Here is a 22,008-nt window from a genome sequence, read left to right on the forward strand (position 1 = left end):
GTTATATGTTTTAATCTACTGCTAATTTGCATAACATTTAGTAGCCAAATGGTGTTAACTCACTTCCATGTCCTGAACTGACCTTCACTCAGAATTCTTCCTTTTCTGCAATTCCTCAACTTCATTCAATTCACTGCAAGACCATAATCAGTCTGAATCCTTCCTTCCTCAGCATACATGTGGCTAATGGCTGCATTCACTGAAAATACTGCTTACGCTGCTACAGCTTTAATATTGCACTTGGATGTCTTTTCTATATTAACTAAAAAATAAGAACACAGCCAGTAATGTTACGTTACTCATAACGCTGTTAGGAAAGCATTTCAGAAACAAAGTTTAAGGTTCTACTACTTGCTGGAAAGAGCTGAATTTTGACAATCTCTTTTCTGTTATTACACACTTGTCTGTGCCAAGTGATTACATTACTAAACCAACCATCTAGAACACACCACCTTTGATTTAGCTGTCAAATATATATCCTCCTAGGTATACCAGAGTATTTTAAGAGTCATGATCACACATTGACACAATTCAGGCCTAGTCGTTATTGTAAACACTAAAGCTATTTACACACTTCCACTTTCTTAAGAGTATCAAAATACCCCTGGCCAGATATTTAATACTAATCAAAAAACACAGAGATTATAATTTACAGACAAAACAGTACTGGCATAATTTGTTTATTGTACTGTGAGCATCAGTATATATTAGAGACAAAGAAAACATGACTTCCAGGACAAAGAAAAAAACCTGGCGATTTAAAGTTTTGCTCAGTATCAATCATGGAGAACCTATAAATTATCTGCTGGAATGCTTTCAGCTCAAAAGCCTGGCTTCTACAATTACAGAACACTGAAGAATATAGTATGTTCTGGATCTCAAAAGCCACATACCTAAGGTTAAATTGTAAAAGACCTGAAAAGACATTAGGTAAAATCTATAAACTTGTTTTCTTCTGAGACAGATTGATCTTATCTCCAAGACTCAGGGCCATTCCCTGTAAGGAAAAGAAAGAAGACATTCATGACACAGATATTTCACAATAACTTTATCTCATCTATCTTAAAATGGAAGTTCCATATATAGAAATCTATGAAGTTAGTGGCATGGAAATTAAAGTATTTCTAACCGCTCATTTATTTGTATACAGTATAGTGCACACTTTCTTAACACTAGGTAAAGGCTAGATCTACATATGTTATTGCAACAATTAAATGAGCTAGCAACTGCTAAATCTGTTATCAATACAAAAGGCAGAAAAATAAAAAAATTTAAGCCTTTTGACCTTCCACCAATTGAAAGTATGCTGCCCCTGGAGAAATTACAACTGTCAGTCCAGTTACTGAAATACAGCTGCTGAAAGTCCCAGTGCTGATACTAGCACTCAATGCACTAAAGCTATAGAAAATAATTTAATCACAGAACCATATTAGTATTGCATAGAAACTGAAGAAATCTCAAAATAAACTGCATGAATAAATCCACGTAATCCATAGCAGAATGATTTCAAGATGAAACCAAGCTGGCATATGTAACTGAATGCAGTCTTATGTTAAAATACCACTGTAAACATATCAGAAACAACAATTTAAACCACTTCAAAATCTTTACAGTGACATCACATAAACTAAATGGTTTCTTTGAATGTGAAAACTTTCAGGTAGTCCTTTATTGTATGCTGCTTAAAATACTTCTATTGGTACACTGTTTGGGTTTTTTTATTAAACAGTTCCAAATCTTGTACTTTTTTTTAGTTGGAAGGTATAAGTTCTAAAATCCAAAGGAGGCTCATAGATGTACCTACAGAAAATAATCCTACTGAAAGACTTCGGGTTTTGCCATTTTTAAAAAGAACCAGTGAACAGCAATTACATGCATAAAATTTCCCTGTTGTGTGAAATTGGAATGTGCAATTTAGTAGGAAACAGATCATGGAACCTTGGTGGGCATTTGCTCTTTATTTAAGAGCAAATAAAATATAACATCCTATTTGCAGTGCTATTATAAAATAAGGAAATCCTGTCCCAAAGGCCTAATTTATGATAATGCACTATAACGTGGTTTTAGGGTATGACTACACCTAATTAGAAAGACATTATTTTCTCACAAAATCTGTATAAGATAGTTTTAAAAGTAAGGCTAAAGTTCCTATATTCATCTTCCCTAAAAATTTTCCCATTTACCTAGTACTAGAAACTAACGTACATCCAAAAACTTTAGTTTTTAGAGTGCTTGGCACATTTTCTTAAAAATGACAAGGAGAAACAGTGCTCTAGATGTGAGCCGTATTACCTGACTCTTTGCACGGATTCGTATGTGACCAGTGACAGGCGCCTCTGGTCCCAGATGAATTGGCTTTTCAATGCTGACATTTGCAAGTGCATCTTCTCCAAATATGGAACGCGCATAAAGATTGGCCGCCATAAAGCCACAATAACCAGAAAGTGCCTACAGAAAGCACATTTGAACTCTTTAGAAAGGCCAAAACCCTTTAATCATATTCTAATTCATCCTAGGTTAGCTAGGCAGATACCAGTATTTAATGTTTAAACTTTTTTCTTCACATACAGTATTTTATAAAATGGGAGAATCATGCAATGGGAAACAGCGGTGGCCTTTTTCTAAAATTAATATTGGAAGACATGCAATCTACAGTACTCATCAAGACAAGGTAGGATGGCATTTTATGGTCTGATTTAATAAAGGGCAAAATGGTAAAGAAGTTAAATAGTAGCAATAGCTACTATATATATATATATTTGCTCCTGCTATACATACATACCTAGCTCCTATACATCTATTAGCTAACAGCTATTATACATATTATAGCTTAATAGCAAATACCTATTGCATATATTTATTTTGCTTTACAACAAAAAGGTTAAACTGGCAAAGGAAAGGTAAATTTTGGCAGAGAAGGAAGGAACTTGGAGCTACTGAAAAAAACCTTTATAAAAACAAATGGTCCGATCAAATCTATACTACAGCTTAGCTACTACAAATTAAAACAGACATTATGATTTTCTAACTGGGCAAGAAATAGCTGAAGTGATTAAGCAACACAGAATTTTGATAACAATTTGCTTTTACTCATTTCAGACCACTCATTTAAAAACTCTGAAGTATATGTACTATTTTATATTGTAAGCAAGCATCTCTAATATTCCTAACAAATGCTAAACAAATTAAACAATAAAGCACACAAACTAAAAACGGTGTCTAAGTCTCCAAGCAAATAGCTCACCTTCTCTGGAGTCAGGCATTTCATATTGGTTGACTTCAGTATGTGCTGTAAGTATTCATTTAGATCAATGATATTTGTATTCACTGTAACCTTCAAGAAAGGAAAAAATGGCAGTTACTTTAATTAGCACCTCAGGCATTTCTGAAACCATCTCTTCTTAGGGGCTCTATAAAGGAGATTACCCTTGCAGTTCTCCCTGAAAAACATCGCATTCAGTAAGCTATCTGCACGTCCCATTCTGTGGTGGCATCCTCACCTCCTGCCACCCACTTTAACGTTAAAGAGTAAGAATTTCATGTCATTACCATGGTTTCTAAAATGTATTAGGTGAATATGATATTCTGCTGAACATGCAGACTCTCTACAGCAGATAGCGGACTTCTTGTCTGAATATACTTTACACATCACCAGAACAAGAAGAAGTGGTATCTAGTCCAAAAGCTTGCTTTTTAACCCATGATAAAAATTACTTTCATTTTTCCCTCCTAGCAACAAAGCTCCCTGGGCTGCCTTGGCTTTCTCTTATTGAATATTGTGGGTCTTGTTTAAATTGCTTTTGAACACATCTTTTAGGACTAGTTTACAAATTGCTAAGGCTTCACATATCATGTATTAAAATTTATTGTTCTCAAGTTCCCTCTGAGACACTTAAATCTAGTCTCAAGTAAATACAGGTAAATAAATATACAGGTACCAAACAAGGCTACAGTTTGTGTAAAATACCTCCCATTCTGTTTTTAATGTTTCTACTCTATTCTTAAACGAATCTCATAGAACAAAGCAGCATTATCTCCTTTAAACACTTTTTTTAACAGGTCTGTAACTAACAGTTTGGGCACTCACCAATATTAAGTGTACCCACCATTTTGTTGGTCTTACATAGCATCCACAACCATACACTACAGCATATGTAATAAAGTGAAAGATGCCCCTGCCCAAGGCACAGGATGCTGGAATAAATGACCTTTAAAAGGTCCCTTACAACCCAAATGATTCTCTGATTCTATGATTTTTTCATTTTAAAAAGAAAGACAACGTAATTCAGAACTGGAGAGGCTAAGCAGTATGAATAATTCTGCAGTCTCAGCATAAACTTATACTTGTTGCTGTCTTGCCTTTGAGCTGAAACACACAGCAGTCACCAATCAATTTGGACACCTTCCATACAGAAGGTAAGGCTCAATGCACATACCTCTTTTGTACAAAAAAAAAATAGATATTGCATCACTAAGCCTGTGAAACAAGTAAAATAGCAAAAAGACAGTAAGTTACTTGAGGCCAACATCCAATGCAATGCTGAATGAGGTTTGTATCACAACAGATAATGTTGACATAATGAGCTGACGTAGAATAAGAAACAGAATTATACCTCAACAAAAAACCCAAATAACATACAAAAAATAAAACTAACTTTGTTTTCCCACTCAAATTCTGCCCACATTTGTCTGAATTCTGCATCCGTACAAGAGGCAGGCTGGATGTAATCCATGATGTCAATGTGAATATCACTGAGAACCACACAGTTTCTGTCGCTGGCTGCTCCAGAGACATCATACACTGCAATATAAAACACAAACCACCTTAATGGTTAAAAAAGTGAATTTGCACCAAATAAGAGTGCTCAGTGACCACCTGCCAGTTAACAACAGTCAACCCTTGCTCAGTCTCATTGCTGATCTCTGTCCTGTTCAAGCGCTTTACCCAGTTGCCACAGAACTCTGACTTAAGTGTATTGCTCTTTCAGGCAAGGCTGTCTATGTCATTGCAAATTCAGAGACTTGGGCTCAAGTATCATGCTGACAATCATTCTAAAGCAGCATGTTCTACTCTGATTTTAAGTAAAAGTGATACATATTTTTAAAAATCATCACAAAATATGCACATATTGTAGACCATTTAATTTCCTCTCCCAGCACAAAGTGTTTTAATTATTTCTGAGCTCATTAAGCAGTTAAGAAATACTACACATTAATGTTAATTTTGCACACTGAATTGGTTACTTACCAATATTACCAAAAATGATTCCATTTTCTGTTGAAGCGACTTTGACATTAGCCTTAATGTTTGCAAAATCATGTGGAGCAAGTGTCAGAGGAGATGGTTTTTCCACAAGTTTCAAGTCACCTGTGTAAACAAATTGAGAGATGAGGATCAGGAAACATCAACAGTACACAATGAATTTAGCTTTTAGAACAATACTTTTTATTTTCTTGTCATTCCATTCTAATGTCTACAGAGTTGCACTAAAATACCACCATAAAGGTATCAGTTGCACTGGATTTTTGGGTTTGTGTGTGGGTTTTTTGGGGGTTGTTTTTTTTTTTTTTTTTTTACAGCTTGCTACCTGCAAGACAAAATAATTTACATTACATTACAAATTTCAGTTAAAATATTAGCATATTCACCCAAACCCCACTGAAAACAAATGCAAATACTGACTTAAATGGGCTTTGGATTGAATCTAATATTAAATTTTTAACAATCAGGAAATGGTTAATTCTACCTTGTGTTTTAATCACTGACAACATTATAACAACCTAATCCTACAGTCAAGGGTCTCAAAACCAAAGTTCAATGTCCAGTATTACATGCACTAAGCTATTTATAAACAGGTCAAAGTATCACCTTGATTTTAATTGCTCTCAGGAAACATTAAGAGATGTATTTTTCCTAATCCTTTAGCAAGCAGTTGTAAAAGACTCCTTAGTTCTATCAAACTGTGCAATTTGAGAACACAGCATGAACAGCATCAGCTCTACAGACAGGAGTGATGCATCAAGTCAGTTTTTGCAATGTATCTGGAGAAACCAACTGGGAAATACAGAATTCCACTTTACTGAGCTGATAAATAGAAAAATACAACCTATTAAGTAAGATATTCCTTTTACTTATCTCCATCATTCGTCTGATGAAAGGATTTACAAAAGATTAGGACCATTATGCCCCTTCAGTCATATCTACATCAATTAAAAGTATGTAACATGCATTCCCCTCGTGTGTTGTAAACCTGTTTTAACTCCAGAACAGAGGACAACCAATAGGGAACTGGTTACTGTTCTTGGATTATCTCTGCTCCAGTCCCTTCCCTAAAAGAAGTTAATGAAGCCTCAGTACTGTTCAAGCAAGCCTTTGGTACAGCTGTTAGTACAGGGAATGGTTTCAGCTGAGTAAATGCAGTATTTAAGTTCTTCAGGCTGAGTGCAAGAACCACCCAGGGCAGATGGCTTTCTGTTGCCTGACATTTGCTCCATACCAGTTTGGATTTTATCCTCTTGCTCTACGGTAACAGCAAAATGGGGAATAAGTATATCAAAAAAATTGTCCACATTTCAGGAAAAAGCAAGAAGGGGAAGTGGAATGCTATTTTTCTAGTGAAAAAAGCATGAAAAAATTCAAAATCTGACTACAATTTATATTTGTTAGATATTGTTGTCAGTGTCAGTAGATATAAGTCTTCCACCTTTTGGAAGAAAAATATATTTTTAAAGGCACCAAAAAACATCCTTTCAAAATAGCAACTAGCTGGCATAAATTTGTAAGCGTTTGTAAGTGTTTCAGAAACTCCTTAGGACTAGGTGCTAATGCCCAGTAGCTCGCTGCTGCACAGCAGCTGCTCTGCTTCCACCAGTGCCCCTCACCCAGCGTAGCCAGCTCTAGCGTGCAGTTCTGCAGGGTGTCGCTGGTCTGGTTGACCACAAGCACATCCAGCACAATGTCATACTGATTGACGTGGACGTACGCTTCTGCATAGACAGGGTCCGAGAAACCTGTCAGCTGAGTAACCTGTGAAAGGAAAGAGTGTAAGGTATTTTGCCTCTCATAAACCAGCTTAAAACATGGAATCATGTCAAACAATGACCAAAAAAAAGAATAAAGTACAGTTAAACCCATTAGTCTTTAATATGAGCCTCCACATCAAGCAGGTGTGCAAAAAGCTTTTAATTTCACAGAACTAACTTACTCATAAGAAAAAAGGAAGAAAATAAAAAGTGGAAAAAAACACTGCAAAAATCACCACAAGTTTTGCCTAGAAAATAGTATTTAAAGAAGTTGTGATGTTTAGGAAATCTAAAGTTTATGCTTAAGTCTTCCAAAATAAACAGACTTCATTGATTTACAGCTAAACTGTCCTTATTATTCATATAAATAAATTTTAACCACATCCTTCCTTCACATGTCCTTTTGCATACAATTATGAAACCTTTCTAGACGAGACGTGTTCTGAACTGAATTCACCTAAGTTCCTAAGATATGCCATTTATTCTTAAAAAGATCAGCAAGACAAAGAAATGCTGACTTAAAAGGAAAAGGTAAATTTAAATAATACAAAGAATTCATCCAGTCTTGTAAATAAGAAAGGTCTGGTTTTTTAACTCTAACTAATGAATCAAGAGAGTTCTTCTCTTCGGACCTTCTCTGCAGGTCCTGGTAACCAGCAGCAAAAATAGGTATAAAGAGTGAAACAAGGATTCACTGCACTTGGCAATAGGATATGGCAGCCAAAGAAAGGGGTTCTTAATCACTTGTGACACCCCTGTTCTCTTCCCTGTGAACCTTACTGGGCTCTGCAGACCAGCACACAACCTTAATTTCTTCTCCACATCCCACCAGCTCAGCACTCTCCAAGTCTCCTCCTTATTCTTCCCCTCCCATGTGAAGAAGGTAACAACTTTAAGCACAAGGGCTTCCTCCTGATCGTAACCAGGAAATAAATACCTGGGTCTTACCAATCAACTAGCACAGCCTGGGTCATCGGTTCCAGCCTCTGATTCCCAAAGCTGATCCTGTGCATAAGCAGCACAAAGCGTATATAATTAAAACACTGACTTTGACATTACCTTATTAAGTTTGGATGCAAGAGGATCAGCAGCCTCTTTCCTTTGTGTGTTGCCCATTGCTGCAAGAAGGCTAAGCTGAAACTGGTCTTCTTTTGAGCTCATTTCATTTTTAGCAGTAAGCTGCATGAAGGAAATAGGATCATCTGGCTGAACCGTCACATTCCTCTTCTCAGATTCTTTCTGCAGGAAGACAAATATTCAAGAATTCACAACAAATTCCATTCCTTAGCACAGAAACACAGTCAAATATGGTTGACTTACACAGAGTCAAATGGTGATATTTCTGGGACCAACTTGGACGTGAACATCTGTAAAAAACTCCAAGTGTTTATGGTTACACACTTATAATAGCTCACCTTCTGGGAAAGTTTCTCCTCTTCTAGCTTGGCTGACAGCATATGAGAGAGGGACTGCCTGCATTCTTTGTTGAAAATATCATTCATGAGAGGAGAACATTCTGACAAAACTTTCAGACACAAGGAAATACGATCCACATCGTCATCTGTAATTGGTTTCTTGGGAAGAGAGGACTTTCCCAGGTGGAGAATAGTGGCCATCAGCAGCATAGCTTCAGCAATAAAGGACTGAGAGGAGGACAAGGGAAAGAGAATGGAACGAGGTTATTGCATTTTACATAGCTTTACAGGAATGTTTATTTCTGACCTATTTACAAAATGGTGCACATAAATCATAAAATCTCTGAACAGATTACTTATTTTTTTAGTACTTGTTATCTTGAAACCAAGCAGCATGATTTAGAGACCGTCTAGATAGAGTGGCTGGAAAGCAGGAGGCCCTGCTTGTAACCCAGATTATCATTATTATCCAATCACATAACTGGCACTTCACTTTGGATTTAACCCACTTCGCATCTCTTGAAAAGAAAAGAGAAAACAACCAGCTCCTCTTCACAACTATGGTGAAAACACAATAGATGACTTACGTTTTGTTTCTTCTTTTCCTGAACTAGTGACACATATCGTAAAGCAATCTTAGTTAAAGTTGTAGCAAGGGAAGCTGCAACAAAGAAATCGCCATCGAGCAGGAATCCTCGTAATGGAGGTCTGCAGAGACAAATGATAACCAAAAAACTGGTTTTGGATTACACTCTTTAGCCTACTTATCTTCATACCTTAACATCCATACTGTACAAATAAAACAAGCTTGGAAGGTCTCAGAAGTTGGTTTTTTTTTTCCCTCTACAAGTAGTTTTCCAGATACAGAGATATTCACAAGTCACACAGCCATTTCCACACAGAACAGGGAGTGAAAAGTGTAATGTGTAATAATTTCATTGTAGCTCTGAGATGATAATGACTAGTCAAGATGTAACAGCCCATCTGCAGTAATTAAGGAAATATAGCAATTGTCCTAGCTACCGAGAAAATAAACTACAGCAAGTATTAAATAGTGCAACGTGATATTACGAAAAAAAAAGTTTTAATCTAAAGGTAGTATCTCTGTAATACAATTAAAATTGTGAGGAGTACGTATGAATTACGAAGAATCAACTAGAATTTAGGATACCATAAATCAATTATGTCCTTTTTCATACACAGTAAGCTTTGATTAGAAATCTTAAGCAATTAAGCAATTTCCTACCAAGTATCATCTACCTGGGATAATATCTTAAAACAGGGAACTACCTCAATCACTAAACTCTGTATGGGAGAGAATACCAGTTAAATAAAAATAAAATAAAAAAAACAACAAAAAACCAAACCAAACCAAAACCACAAAAACAAGTCAGTCCTGGCCTAGTACGAAATCTTAAATACCTGTCTTCTTCCTTTTTGGCAGGTCGGGAACTACTGAGAGCACTCTGTGTTGCGTAAGTGCCCATCTCTGTCACCAATTTTTGGGCTGGACCCACAGACACCTCTTCTTCAGGTTTTAGCTCACCAGCTTCTTTCTTGATTTCAGATTCTACTATTGGTATCTAGAAACAAACAGGAAACAATTGTTACAATTAATATAAAAACCTGTTCCGCGGGTTTTAATAAAAATTGTCAGCACTGTTAAGGTTTTTATAAGTAACAGGTCAGTTACAGTGCAGCAGTTTTCAGAGAACTTGAGGAGATAAGCAGATGTTGAAATATATACAGAAGCCTCCTACCCATGCAATAAAGCTCACATTGCACAGATTGTCTTAGATGCCTCCTGGAACAACCCTGACGTAAAGCATTCTTCCTTTGTTAGTGGATATAATTAAATCATATTTTAAAGTTGCTATAATTTTCTGAAATAAGGAATTTCTCATCTCCCCTCTTAACAGATATCACTTATTCTCAGTATATGCTAGCTTCAGGTTTGCTACTTAAAAAAAACAAATAACGAATGCAAAACCCTAACTAGTTTTTACTTTAGATTTCTTGTTCACATGCCATTACATATCACAAGTGTTGACTCTTAGCTGTTTTTTTAAAAATGTGTTTTTCTTAGAAAACACATTGCATAATAGTAAGTAAAACCACAAAGACCTAGCCTAACAAAGTAAACACACCTCTCCAAGTGATCTGCGAACTTCTGTCATTACACTTTGTATATCTTCCTTTGTGCTGCAATATTCTCCAAGGATCCATAAAGCTCCTCGATAAATCCTACGACAAGAACAGAACTGAAGTCATGCTTTCATGATATACTCAAACTAACATCAAGGGAAGTGATTTATGGTCAGGTGGTAAGGGCCAGTCTTGACAAATTCAGAAGGATGCAACTGACAGAAAGAAAGTTTGATCAAAAGCAATCATCCTGTCAGCCTTAGCAAACTAATGAATGAGTATATCAGATGAGATACATTGTCTGCTACAGATTTATTCCCATCTGTGTTAATCCTGATACTCACAAAACTAAATTTCATTATGACCATAATAAAATAACTCTACTGTATGTGAATAAAGTCAGCTGTAATTTCTCCAGTTAACTGAGACAAACTAACTGTTCCTTCATGGAGGAGAAAATGAAAAACAAGACCATGAATGAAGATTAGGGAAAAAAATAGCAAAGCTTCAGAGGTTTTTTTTTCCCCACTTTATGAGCTGATGATGGAGATAGGATTCAGTTTCCTGTGTACTGGAAGAGTGGCAGAATGGTGTCTTGATCCAGAGAAGTTCTCATATGACTTAACCTTTGCAGAGCCATCAGAAGACCAAGTTTTTAGAGCCCTGAAAGGTACTAAAGAAGCTTTGCAGATTGCAAAGCCCCGTCCACGTTAGACTTTCTAATAAATGTACAGTACTTCCAGTTGCCTAGAAGTGCAAACTCCTGCTGTGATAATCCTTTAGTAATTCTGTTTTAACAAATACATCACTTTAGAGTTCACCAACAATGCTATCTTCTAGCAAATGGAAATAAAATTATGAATTGCCTCATAAAAACTAAATTTGAAATTATTTTCTTCATTCAATGCAACAAGCACCCAATATATGTTTTGTACAAATAGGCAAGCAGGAAGCTTTACCTAGAAATCATCTACCCCCAAAATGTCTCAGCTTCAGTTATTCTTCTTTGTGTGGGAGTTGCAAGGATTTTAGTACATATTTAATGACAATATACATTCAGTGCAAGTGAGCCACCGGGTGCTCCAATGTCTGGTATCATATTTTGGACTCACTTGACAGATTTAATAGCATGAAAGACTTCAAGCATCTTCTCAACAATAAGAGGTCTGAGGTTATCAAATCGCTGGATCGCTTCCCGCACAAACTCCAAGACATCAGCAGCAGCCGCTTCATTATTATCACTAAGGAACTCCATCAGCTAGTAAAAGAGTGAACACGAGCACAAACAGCAGCACAGCTAAGTTTGTACAATAGTATTTTCCTTCTACATTCAGAAAAATAAAACTGCATATACATCTCCTGTTAAACAAAGCTGAAGTCAACCTTAAATACATTAAAAACAATTACCAATTATCATAATCCCAAAATCGTTTTTCTAGTGGTATAAATTATTGCACTTTTAAGTGAAGGTACTCTTCAGCTCATGTTCTTCAAAAATATTCAAAAATAAAGTCTCAGAAGACAAATAACTACAGCACCAAAAGTCCTGTATTTCTTTAGGGATTAAAAATAGTATTGCTTTGTGTGAGGCCACTATTAGAAACACTTCAGCTTCAGTTATTCTCCAGGTTTTGGGAATAGCTAGATCATATTTAATGACAATATAATTAAACATTTGCATACCACTGGAATAACATTTGCAGCCATATCTGGAAACCGAACACTACAGGAATGCAATGTACGAACAAGCAGCTGTCTATACTTGTCTGTATCTTCATGCTCTGTCACATTATTAGTTTTAATCACTTCCTTCTTCAGAACAATCACAAGCTGCAGAAAAGATCAAATAAAATTGGAGAAAGTCCCATATTTTTCCAAAGAATAAAAAAAATAATCTAATAAAACAAAAGTAATCTATATTTTACCTCCTCTACATTTCTTGAAGAGACAAGATCCAGAGCCAGTTGAAGGGTTTTTTTGCGCACTTCTAGATCTGGGGTACTCAACACTCTGAGGATGTCCATAACTAGATCCTGAAACAATAACAAAATGATAACTACTTTGTTGCTTTAAATTACTTCCTTTTCATACAATTCTAATTTTCAGTCCTCAATGATTTTCAAAGACTTTCTGGATATATAATAAGTGATCTACTGACAAACAAGAAGATATCCTAGGCATTAGGAACTTCACAGTGCTCATTTAATAAATTCTACATTTACACAAAAGTCTACCATGCAAGCTACATCATTAAGCCTTACAATCAAGACAGAATTTGCCATTGTTAATTCTTATGCAGACAATAAAATCAGCAATTCAGAAACATAAAAGTTCATCTAATATGTTTTTACCAAAAGCATATCAACAGAAGATTTAAACTTCAGAAGTACATTTTTCCATACATCATAAGACCTGAAAGTTTCATTTTGGAAAGAAAAGCCTTCAATAAGCCTGCAGGAAAAGATACAGCTCACATACCTGTAACACCCGTTCATGGGAAGGATGCTCCTTTAATTCAATCAACCGATCCAAAACAATCAGTTTCACATTATTATCACTTTCTTTAATAATCAAATCTATGTAGCATTGGGCAGCTGCCTAAAATTAAAAGGATGAAAAACATTTAAGCCTGAAGAGGAGAAACTGGCAAATTTCTGAGATAAATTCAGGAAAATACACCTACAGTACTATTAAAGCAACTACTCGAGGAGCTGGCACAGAAATGAACCTGAGAACAGACTTTAAAACATTCTGGCCCACTGTAAACATTGATTCCACCACCATGTTACAGAAGTTACACAGGAAGGCTCACTATGGCATCAGCTTACAATACCTAGACTTGATTTCTAATTCAAAGAAAGTCATAAAGAGATACATTTCCTGGCATGCCTTGGGTCAGCTCTTAAATATACAACAGAGCACGACAACCAATTTAAAATAGTTGCCAGTGTTAGCCTATCTAGATATGGGTTTAATGACAGCTTCTATGTACAATAACCCTACTCAGCAAAAATGACTATACTAAAGTGAGAATGTTGGAATTAATACTCCTCCTGATCTTTGAAACTACTATTTACAATGCTTTTACTCTAAATCTAGACTTGCATATTCTATTTTTGAAATTTCCATACAAGTTCAAAATTTCTGTGTGTTCTTAAATCATCAGCTGTACAAACATAAATCTAGGAACCCAAGGTCGATCAGTAATCAATGTAAATCGTCACTGCTTTATGCTTCCACTCTGCTCTGAAAAGAGTAATATTTATGAGTAAAGAAAGTCATTCAGTCTCTGTAAATCTTCACTTTAGTCTGCTTTGCTAAGTATGCCAAGAAGACTGCAGGTTGGTACCAACTACTGTACAACAGTTTGCACAGTATTCAAGCTCGTCCCCTACTGAAGTCCACTAGCTGCAAAATACAGTCGCAATCCTTTTTTGTGACCAATTTTAAGAGATATTTTAAAACAGGGTTTCGAACGTGAAACGTTGAACACACCATATTACTGAAACCTTCGCTCTTTCAAAGCATCAACATACAGTATACAGTATTCATTCCAGCGCACTAAATCATCTGAAAACATCATTTTTATACCTTGATTGCTGTTGGTGCACTGGAGAGTGTAACTAGAGTACCTGCAGCTTCATACTTCACTGCAGGACTTGATGACTGCAGTAAGTTGTAGATGCAGCGAATAAACCGAGCTCTCTCTGATGGATTCGCATGACAGACCTAGATAAGAACAACAATGTATAGTTGGCACATAAAGAAAAAAGAAAATAGCAATCATATAGCTTAATGGCTTCCCTATCTTATAACAAGGAGAAAGTTAAGCAAAGGGTGACAGCCTTCTCTGGGGGTAAGAAGTATCATTCACAGTTGTAAAAATCTAATTACAAAAGCTATTATTCACAATTCTATGCAATGCTACAAGGTCTTAAAATCTCAGACCAAAAGCAAGGGCATGGTCTTTACTAGCTCCTGTAACAGATGCCCTGCTTGTGCCCATGAAGAACAGTCTGATAATACACAGTTCACACCACAGCACATCAGGTGAGACACACTGCTCTATACTGTGCACCCTTCAGCAGTTTATTGTTTCCAGACACAAATCTTATTCAGCTCTACTAAACAATGACATACTCCTGACATGGACTAAACGCTAGCTATAAGGCCTTTTCCAGCAATGTTCTATCCCTTTTAAAAAGCAATCTAACACGTACACTCATTTTAAATGTGCCACAACATTTCCCTTTTACCTTATAAATTAGCTCAACAATAACCAACTGCAGTATGTCACCAAATGTCTGGACTTGGTCAATACAGGTACTCAAATAATCCAAAGCTCGATCCTATACAAATAAAAGATAAATTATTCTGAGTTTGTTCACTCAGCTATATTTTAAAAATCAAACCACAAAGCAGCATATATTCAACCCTTCAACTTGAAATTTACAACAATTTATGAAAACATTGTAAATCTGAAGAGCAAATTAATCTATCCTGCCTACAGATGGCAAAAAGAGAGACAAAACTAATGGTAATCAGGCACAAAAATTCAATTGCCTGTAGAGCAAATAATCCAAAACACTAAATAGAAATTGTCATTTCCTTCTCATGTGACTACAAAACCTACAGAACAGTACGTAACGGAGCACTTAATCTGGTTAAGCTCACTTGGCAAAAGTAGTTTCAGTTTTCAGCATCACCATATGCCTTCATCAAATACAGTAATTCTCCTCTAAAATGAAGACAGCACTAAAGACATACATTAACTTTTCCAGTTACCAAATATTCCACAAATGGTTAACATTATCATATATGATTTTTAATGGATATAAACAGTTTATACTACCAACAAACTACTGGCTACATTTTCAAGTATTTAAAGCAAGTGAGTTTGAGGACAAGTATTCTTACCTGATCTGCATGAATTAGCATCATAAATGCATTTCTTTTGCAGCTTGCATCTTTCTCATTCACCAAGAAATCATGGATCAATTCAGGAGCATCAGGTATAAGATATTCAAAATTTCTTTAAAAAAAAAATATCATAATTAAAAGAACTACTGGTAAGGAGTAGAACCTAAGGTTTAAGTGCATATCCTCAAGACAAGCATTTACAAAAATTCAAAAAGTGTAAAATGGTGATACACTGCTTTTTCACAGCTATTTGAAACTGTGAACAGACTCGAGGAGCTTTAAAAAACTGTTTGTTATCATGACAGCTGAGAGACTACCCCATCAATGATTTCTGTTTAATAGTAACATTCAGCCACACTGATCAGGTAACAACTGCAATAATGTTTAGGATATAACTGCGGTAGATGAAGAATGTCTCACTACAAATAAATTTATATATCCATATTTCTGCAAGGATCCTTCTATATTTATGATTACTATTACTAACATTTAGATCATTAAGAAAGGCATCTGCCCATACAAATTAACCTGCAATATAAGGACCTTAGTCACACCTGGGAAAGCAGCAGCAGTACCTTTTGCTTTTCCAAAGAAGTCCATTAGATACAAGGCAAAAAAGCAAACAAACAAGCAAATCCCAAAACCACACCAGTGTTTGATAAATGTTTACAAGATCTCAAAAACTATCTAGATCACTAAAGCTAGCCTTAGTCTTCTGCATCCATGACTTTAAATAGTTTTTCTGGCATTTACCTATAAATTGTATAAATTGCAAGAACTGCATTTCTGCGCACATAGCTGTGACGATGTTCTAGACACGCACGGATGGCTGGCATCAAAGGCTCCAACAGCTCTGCTTCTTTCAGCTTACAAAGAAAACGGAGAGTAGAGCCTCGGATAAATTCATTTGGGTGCTGAAGATCCTAAAATCAACAAGAAATATATTTGAAATGCCAGATTCTTCAGCCTAATTGTTAAGCTCAGATGAACACACTTGCTCGCCTTCTCCCACACACAGCTTTTCCATGGTACAAGTTCCCAACATCCACAATGACAACTCACTGTCTCCTCATGAAACACCTTCTTAAAACACTGCTACCCCACAATATTTAAAAACACGTATTTCTGTGTAGTAAAAAATTTTCTTCTGCATTGTATGTGTTTTCTCTGATTACTAGGGCTGTGAAAGCTCACCCTGCAGGAACTCCTGCCCACTGGATACTAACCTCTAGCGTATATTAGTTCATCTGCATCCGACCCATTCCCAAAGAAGCTGAAGGACCTTATTATCTCTGTGAAGGAGTGTCCCAAATACACCATGATCAAGTTATTCCAAAAATACTGTCCTTTTTATGCACGGCTTGTCCCAAGACACTATGAAGATGGCAGTTAGGCTACCCCTCATCTTTGAGGTTCACTGACTTGGAAACAAAGAGCACTAAATTTTTGTTAAGTTGTAATAGTAAAAGAACACATTAAAACTCCTTGGGAGTAGGTCTGCAGGTTATCTACAATTATTCAGTTCTGAAGTACTGAGACATAATGGTTAGGAAGCAAATGCTGAGCATAAACCATTTTTATATTTGTTAAATAACACGAAATTATACACTTTCTAAAAAGATCCAGTATAGGAACATAAGCAATGAAATAAGCAATGGGCTACCTTTCTGTAGGCATCGCATACAAGGATCATTTCTTGCAAAAGCCTGCCATCTGGAGTGGTCTTTGGTACTATCTCCCAAAAGACAAGCAGCAGTTTTTTGATGGTATGATCTTGGAGAGGCAGCACAAAACGTATAATAGTCATCAGAAGCCCAGGCAGTTTTTCACCATTCAGAATCATAATGATTACTTTCTTCAACGCCTCCGTCTTCAACTTGACATCTCCTTTTTCTAGAGGAGGAGGAAGTGAAATCAGGAAGGCTAACATGCCACAGTTAGTTTAACAGGAACACTGATCTTCAGTGTCAGAAGGTAGAAACCCCCTCTGATAGAGTGCAATCCAGCCTATCAATAAAATTCACTCCCTTACTTCTACTAAAAGGATAAAGAGGAAGCAAGAGATACTTAAAGAATAAGCACGGATTCAGACAGAGTTCAACAAATTTCATGACTGTTTCAATGCTTAAATTTAAACAGCCTTTTACACCAGGATACTGCAATGCACTCTGATGCCATACGTATACTAAATACTAACACCGCCGTTCCTGCCAGCAAGATACAACAGGGCACTCAACAAATGGCAACACAGCTTGTTGCTTATCATTGCACTGCTAAAACCTGCCTGAGCCCAAACAGGTACTACTTCAAACAGAAAGATGGAAAAAAAATTCAAATTTTTGCACAGACTGAGGGGGGAAAAACAAAACCAAAACATATAAGATAAATGTCATGAAGTTTCTCAAAACACAGCAAACAGAGGAATGTACAGAAATGGACAGAACAAAATAAACATCAAATTGACTTGTTTTGAGTTTATAAAAGGTAAACAATCTTCAAGGAAAGGCACAATGAGGGAATACGAGAAAAATTTAGGTAAGATGGAGTATGCTTCAAATCATTGTCCAGTACTTGCCTAGGTCATTTTTTAAACTGATTTCAGAAGGTGGTTCTGAATCCATCGGAACATTGATTAACGTGTAACACACATTCTCTGCAGCTGTCATGGTTGCTGGCTACAAAATTTTTCTCAGTGGAAGAATTATTTTGACATAAATATCAGACAACCTGAAAAACAAGCAAACAAAGCCATCCCAAAGTTAACAGATTTTATTAACAACCCCCACAAAAACGTTTTCTGAACTGACTTAATGATTTGAAGGGATTGCTGGGTTTCTTGAGAAGTCACATTCAAAAGCCTTCTCAGTTTTCTGTTACACTAAAATATTCCTGTTAGTACCAAAAGATAAGCAGCATGAAATTTCCCAAAGACAAAAAACCGAAAAGTAAATGAAAGAAATCTTTCCAAAACTTAGGCACAGAGATAACTGAAGCGTACGGGCACCTGACTGCAGCTGAACAGATGCAGCAGCTTTTCCCTCACCTACTCGCCTCCCTGACCCTGGCTCTATAGTCCCACTACCGTCCCTGCAGTCCTGTGCCCCTCCAGGTGAACTGACCCAAGCTGCAAAATCAGCTATAAAACATCACAGAAAAAAAAAAAAAAAAACCAAACTTTTTTTTTTTTTGACTTGTTTAATAAGTTGAATCAGCCTATGAAGGAAGCTTTGAAGATGAGCATGAGATCCAACAGAGCAGAACCCAAGGATGGGAGAAAAGACAACATGGTGGAGAGGGACCCTCTCTTTTACTTGCCAAGGGTTCTCAGACCAGCTTAACTCCACTGTCTAACTGCTCCGCTAGACCCTAATGATGAAAGTAAGTATTTTTACAGTAAAAAGTATGAGAAAATTACAGATCTATCAGAGCTGCTGTGTGGCTGACAGTTCAGATAACAAAATTAGAATTAAGCTCAGTCCTCATACTCATGTTTGTTTCTTCCTTACATAATAGACATCCAGAGTTCCATTTAAGTAATGAAAAATGCTCAAGCTTGAGCTTGCTCAGTTAATGCTATGATACCATATTGAAAAGCACAGTAAAGAAAATTGTTACTTTTTATTACATGAGCAATTTTGTATTTTCTACAGAAATTGTGTCAAATTTACATAAAAATTACTTTCTCTGTGCTTTTATTGCTATTAATTTTCTGGGAGTCTTAGACTGAGTTTAACCAATCATTAAACCAAGGAAGATGCCTTTTTACTTTAAATTATGATTGACACATCAGTCATACATTGTGTAAAAGCACACTTGTTTTATGTAATTATTAACTAATAATAGAGCCAACAGAACCGAACAAAATTATCCCTATCAAAGCTCGTGACTTACATAGAGATGAAAACACTAAACTCTCCAACTCAAGGCTATGCTTTCACTACAGATCACTTTTCCTCTAAGTTCAATGATCTCGAGCAGGACCATACCTCTGTGACAAAGCTTTCAGTAACATGCCAGTTTAAGAAGTTACTGTCTGGGGATGCCAGCTCCCACCCCACATTACCTCTTTTATCAGTGCAAACAACTTTTGAGATGCAAACGTTGTAAACTCTACACTCTTAACTTATTTTTGAAGCAGTAAGAAAAACCAAATCCAACAGACCAACACCCATTCCCAGCCTGGTTAGAAGCTCGGCCCCACTAACTGCCCTGAGGAAAAAGAGGAAAGGTGGGACATGGAGTTGTAGCGTTTGAATGAGCAGCTGAGACCCTACACAAGCTGGTACTGGGTCCAAAGCCCCTTTTCTCATCAAATCAGGCTAAACAGTGAGCAGGTAAGTTGCATTAACTTGGGCTGTAGTCCCCTTTTACACAAGAAAACAACACAACTAAAACAGTACCACAGCTATCACCCAAGAAAATAACTGCACTACGATTTTTTTTTTCTAAAACCCAATTCTTTGGATATAATCCTTAGAAATATCTATGTAAATGACTCCTGCTCATTTTTAAGAAACGTCTTCTCTCCTCAGCAGCAGCTTTTTGCATACTTTTTTCTATACTGTTACCCAGAACTCCTGCAGCTACCACCTTCATCTCCAGTAATGACTCACACAGACCATAAAGTAAATCCTTGCAAAAATCAGACCAAGTATCTTTACTCATACAAAAATCTCAACTGCAGAAATTCTCTCAAAAATCACAGGCAAAGAGGTCTCTGAAACATGAAAACATGGAGCACATTTTAGCCTCTGAAAAGTAGCAGTGAAAAACAACTCTCCTACAACACAGGGCTGGGAGACTTGGCAGGGAGAACCACCACCAAGTTTTCCTCTTTGCAGAGCACCAAGCCTTGAAATCATACTTTAATCTTACACAGAATCCCCACAGACACACAAGTGGGTGCTACTCTACTACCTCAGCAATAAAATTTCTGAGCACCTGTATAAGGAAATTTAAAATTATACAGTTTATACAGCACAGGAAGTCAAAACGCCACGCCTGCTCTCCAGCTACATCCTTGGGGAGCCTTATGAACTGGGGTACTTTACGAACCAAAACCGTAAGAAAGCATCATTTTATTGATGCACGACCTAGAATATATAATGTAAAAACGTTTTTTAAAAAATCCCGAGTAAATTTAGAGCCAGTTTAGGGAGGTGATTACTTTTTGCTCAAAAAAACCTCGCATTTTTAGCTCTGAGACAAAACTTAAAATATTTAGATGCCGCCGTCTGCTTCCCATTCCCCTGAATAAACCCAGAGACCCACAATACCGCCACACACAACACCTCTCCGGGAGGCCGCGCCACAAAGGCCCCCAAAGCAGCGAGGCGGCCCTAAGCCCCCTCAGACCCACGGCCCCCCGACAGCGGTGCTGGGGGCTCCCCTGAGGGAGCCACCAGGAAGGCGCCGGCGGGGCCGTGAGGCCTCGGGCCTGCAGGCCCGGCTGGAGCGGCGGCACCTCTACGGCCCCCCCACTGCCCTACGCCCCCACCCACCCACCCACCTCACCCACCCCCCAGCCCCGGCGAGGCCGCTGCTCCCCAGGCGCAAGGCTCCGTACTCGGTGGCGCGGCGGGGCGGCCCGGTCCGGTCGAGTCGGGCCCGGTGCGGAGCTCTGCCCGCGGCGCTCCGGCGATAGCTGACGTGGAGGCGCTCCTCGCCCAGGCCACATCGATAGTACGGCGGCTCCAGCGGGACACGCCTCTCGCCCGCACGGCAACGCGAAAGGGGCGGAGCCGCCGGCGACGGTCCCGCCCCTTTCGCGTTCCGTGCGGGCGAGTGCGCGTCCACCTGCCACGAGCGCGGGAGGAGGGGCTTCCGCCTCTGACGTCACCTCCCGGGGGAGGCGACGTCAGCGCGGTGGCGAGGGGAGTTTTCCCGCGCAGGGAGGTTCAGGGCCCCTCAGGCCACCTTCCGTAAAAATAGGACTCGAAAAAAAATTTTAAAAGTCCACACGAAAAAAGAAAAAAAAGTAGAAAAATAAATAGGGGGAAAAAAAAACCCAAGAGGGAATCAGAGAAAAATAATAGAATAAATAAAATTAGAAGCAGCTTTGTCTAGTGCTTAAAATACACAGCCCCAGCATTATTATTTTGATGTTTTCATGACTGAACTATTCACAGGGACTCAACGCAGTTTTTAAAGTCTGTTCAAAACAGCATCATGCTTTATAAATAAATACAAAATGCAAGTTTTAGGCCTTTTTTTTTTTTTTAAAGTACATTGAACAGGATATACATTAAGCCCCTATGTGAGTCCATCCCAAAAACTTGTTTGTTATCCTTTTCACTGTATTCATGAGTGAGAATACAACATGGAAAATGAAAAAAAAAAACCGCTCAATTAGTTTTGCTTAAAATACATCGTCACACCCATTTTGCACCTAGGAAGCACTGACTCACTGGGCTTCCCTGCCAGACGTCCCTAAAGAAGTCACTGTTAGTCCCAAACTTTGTGGCACTCTGAGTCCAAAGGGGCACCAGCTACCCCTCAGTCAGAC

The 22,008-nt window shown here is 37.6% G+C and overlaps 1 protein-coding gene across 2 annotated transcripts; it reads right to left on the reverse strand.

Annotated features, from left to right (window-relative positions):
- Positions 1-664: 664 nt before the first annotated feature.
- COPB1 (COPI coat complex subunit beta 1) lies at positions 665-21,215 on the reverse strand. 2 transcript variants are annotated; one of them, XM_074885074.1, is made up of 22 exons: positions 21,070-21,215; positions 18,079-18,230; positions 17,167-17,396; positions 16,257-16,426; positions 15,501-15,615; positions 14,840-14,932; positions 14,175-14,312; positions 13,062-13,181; positions 12,509-12,616; positions 12,267-12,413; positions 11,696-11,841; positions 10,586-10,682; positions 9,861-10,021; positions 9,026-9,146; positions 8,439-8,666; positions 8,083-8,262; positions 6,883-7,027; positions 5,249-5,368; positions 4,656-4,801; positions 3,245-3,334; positions 2,293-2,448; positions 665-997 (listed from the first exon to the last, which is right to left on the reverse strand). In XM_074885074.1, exons 2-22 carry the CDS (start codon positions 18,167-18,169, stop codon positions 938-940), a joined length of 2,862 nt encoding a protein of 953 aa, XP_074741175.1. In that variant the 5' UTR covers positions 18,170-18,230; positions 21,070-21,215; the 3' UTR covers positions 665-937. The 2 variants fall into 2 exon arrangements, 1 of the variants encoding a protein (XP_074741175.1); XR_012631008.1 differs by lacking the exons at positions 665-997; positions 4,656-4,801 and having other exon boundaries at positions 2,305-2,448.
- Between the last annotated feature and the right edge of the window lie 793 nt (positions 21,216-22,008).

Source organism: Strix uralensis, chromosome 15, assembly GCF_047716275.1.
Source record: "Strix uralensis isolate ZFMK-TIS-50842 chromosome 15, bStrUra1, whole genome shotgun sequence".
Lineage (NCBI taxonomy): Eukaryota > Metazoa > Chordata > Aves > Strigiformes > Strigidae > Strix > Strix uralensis.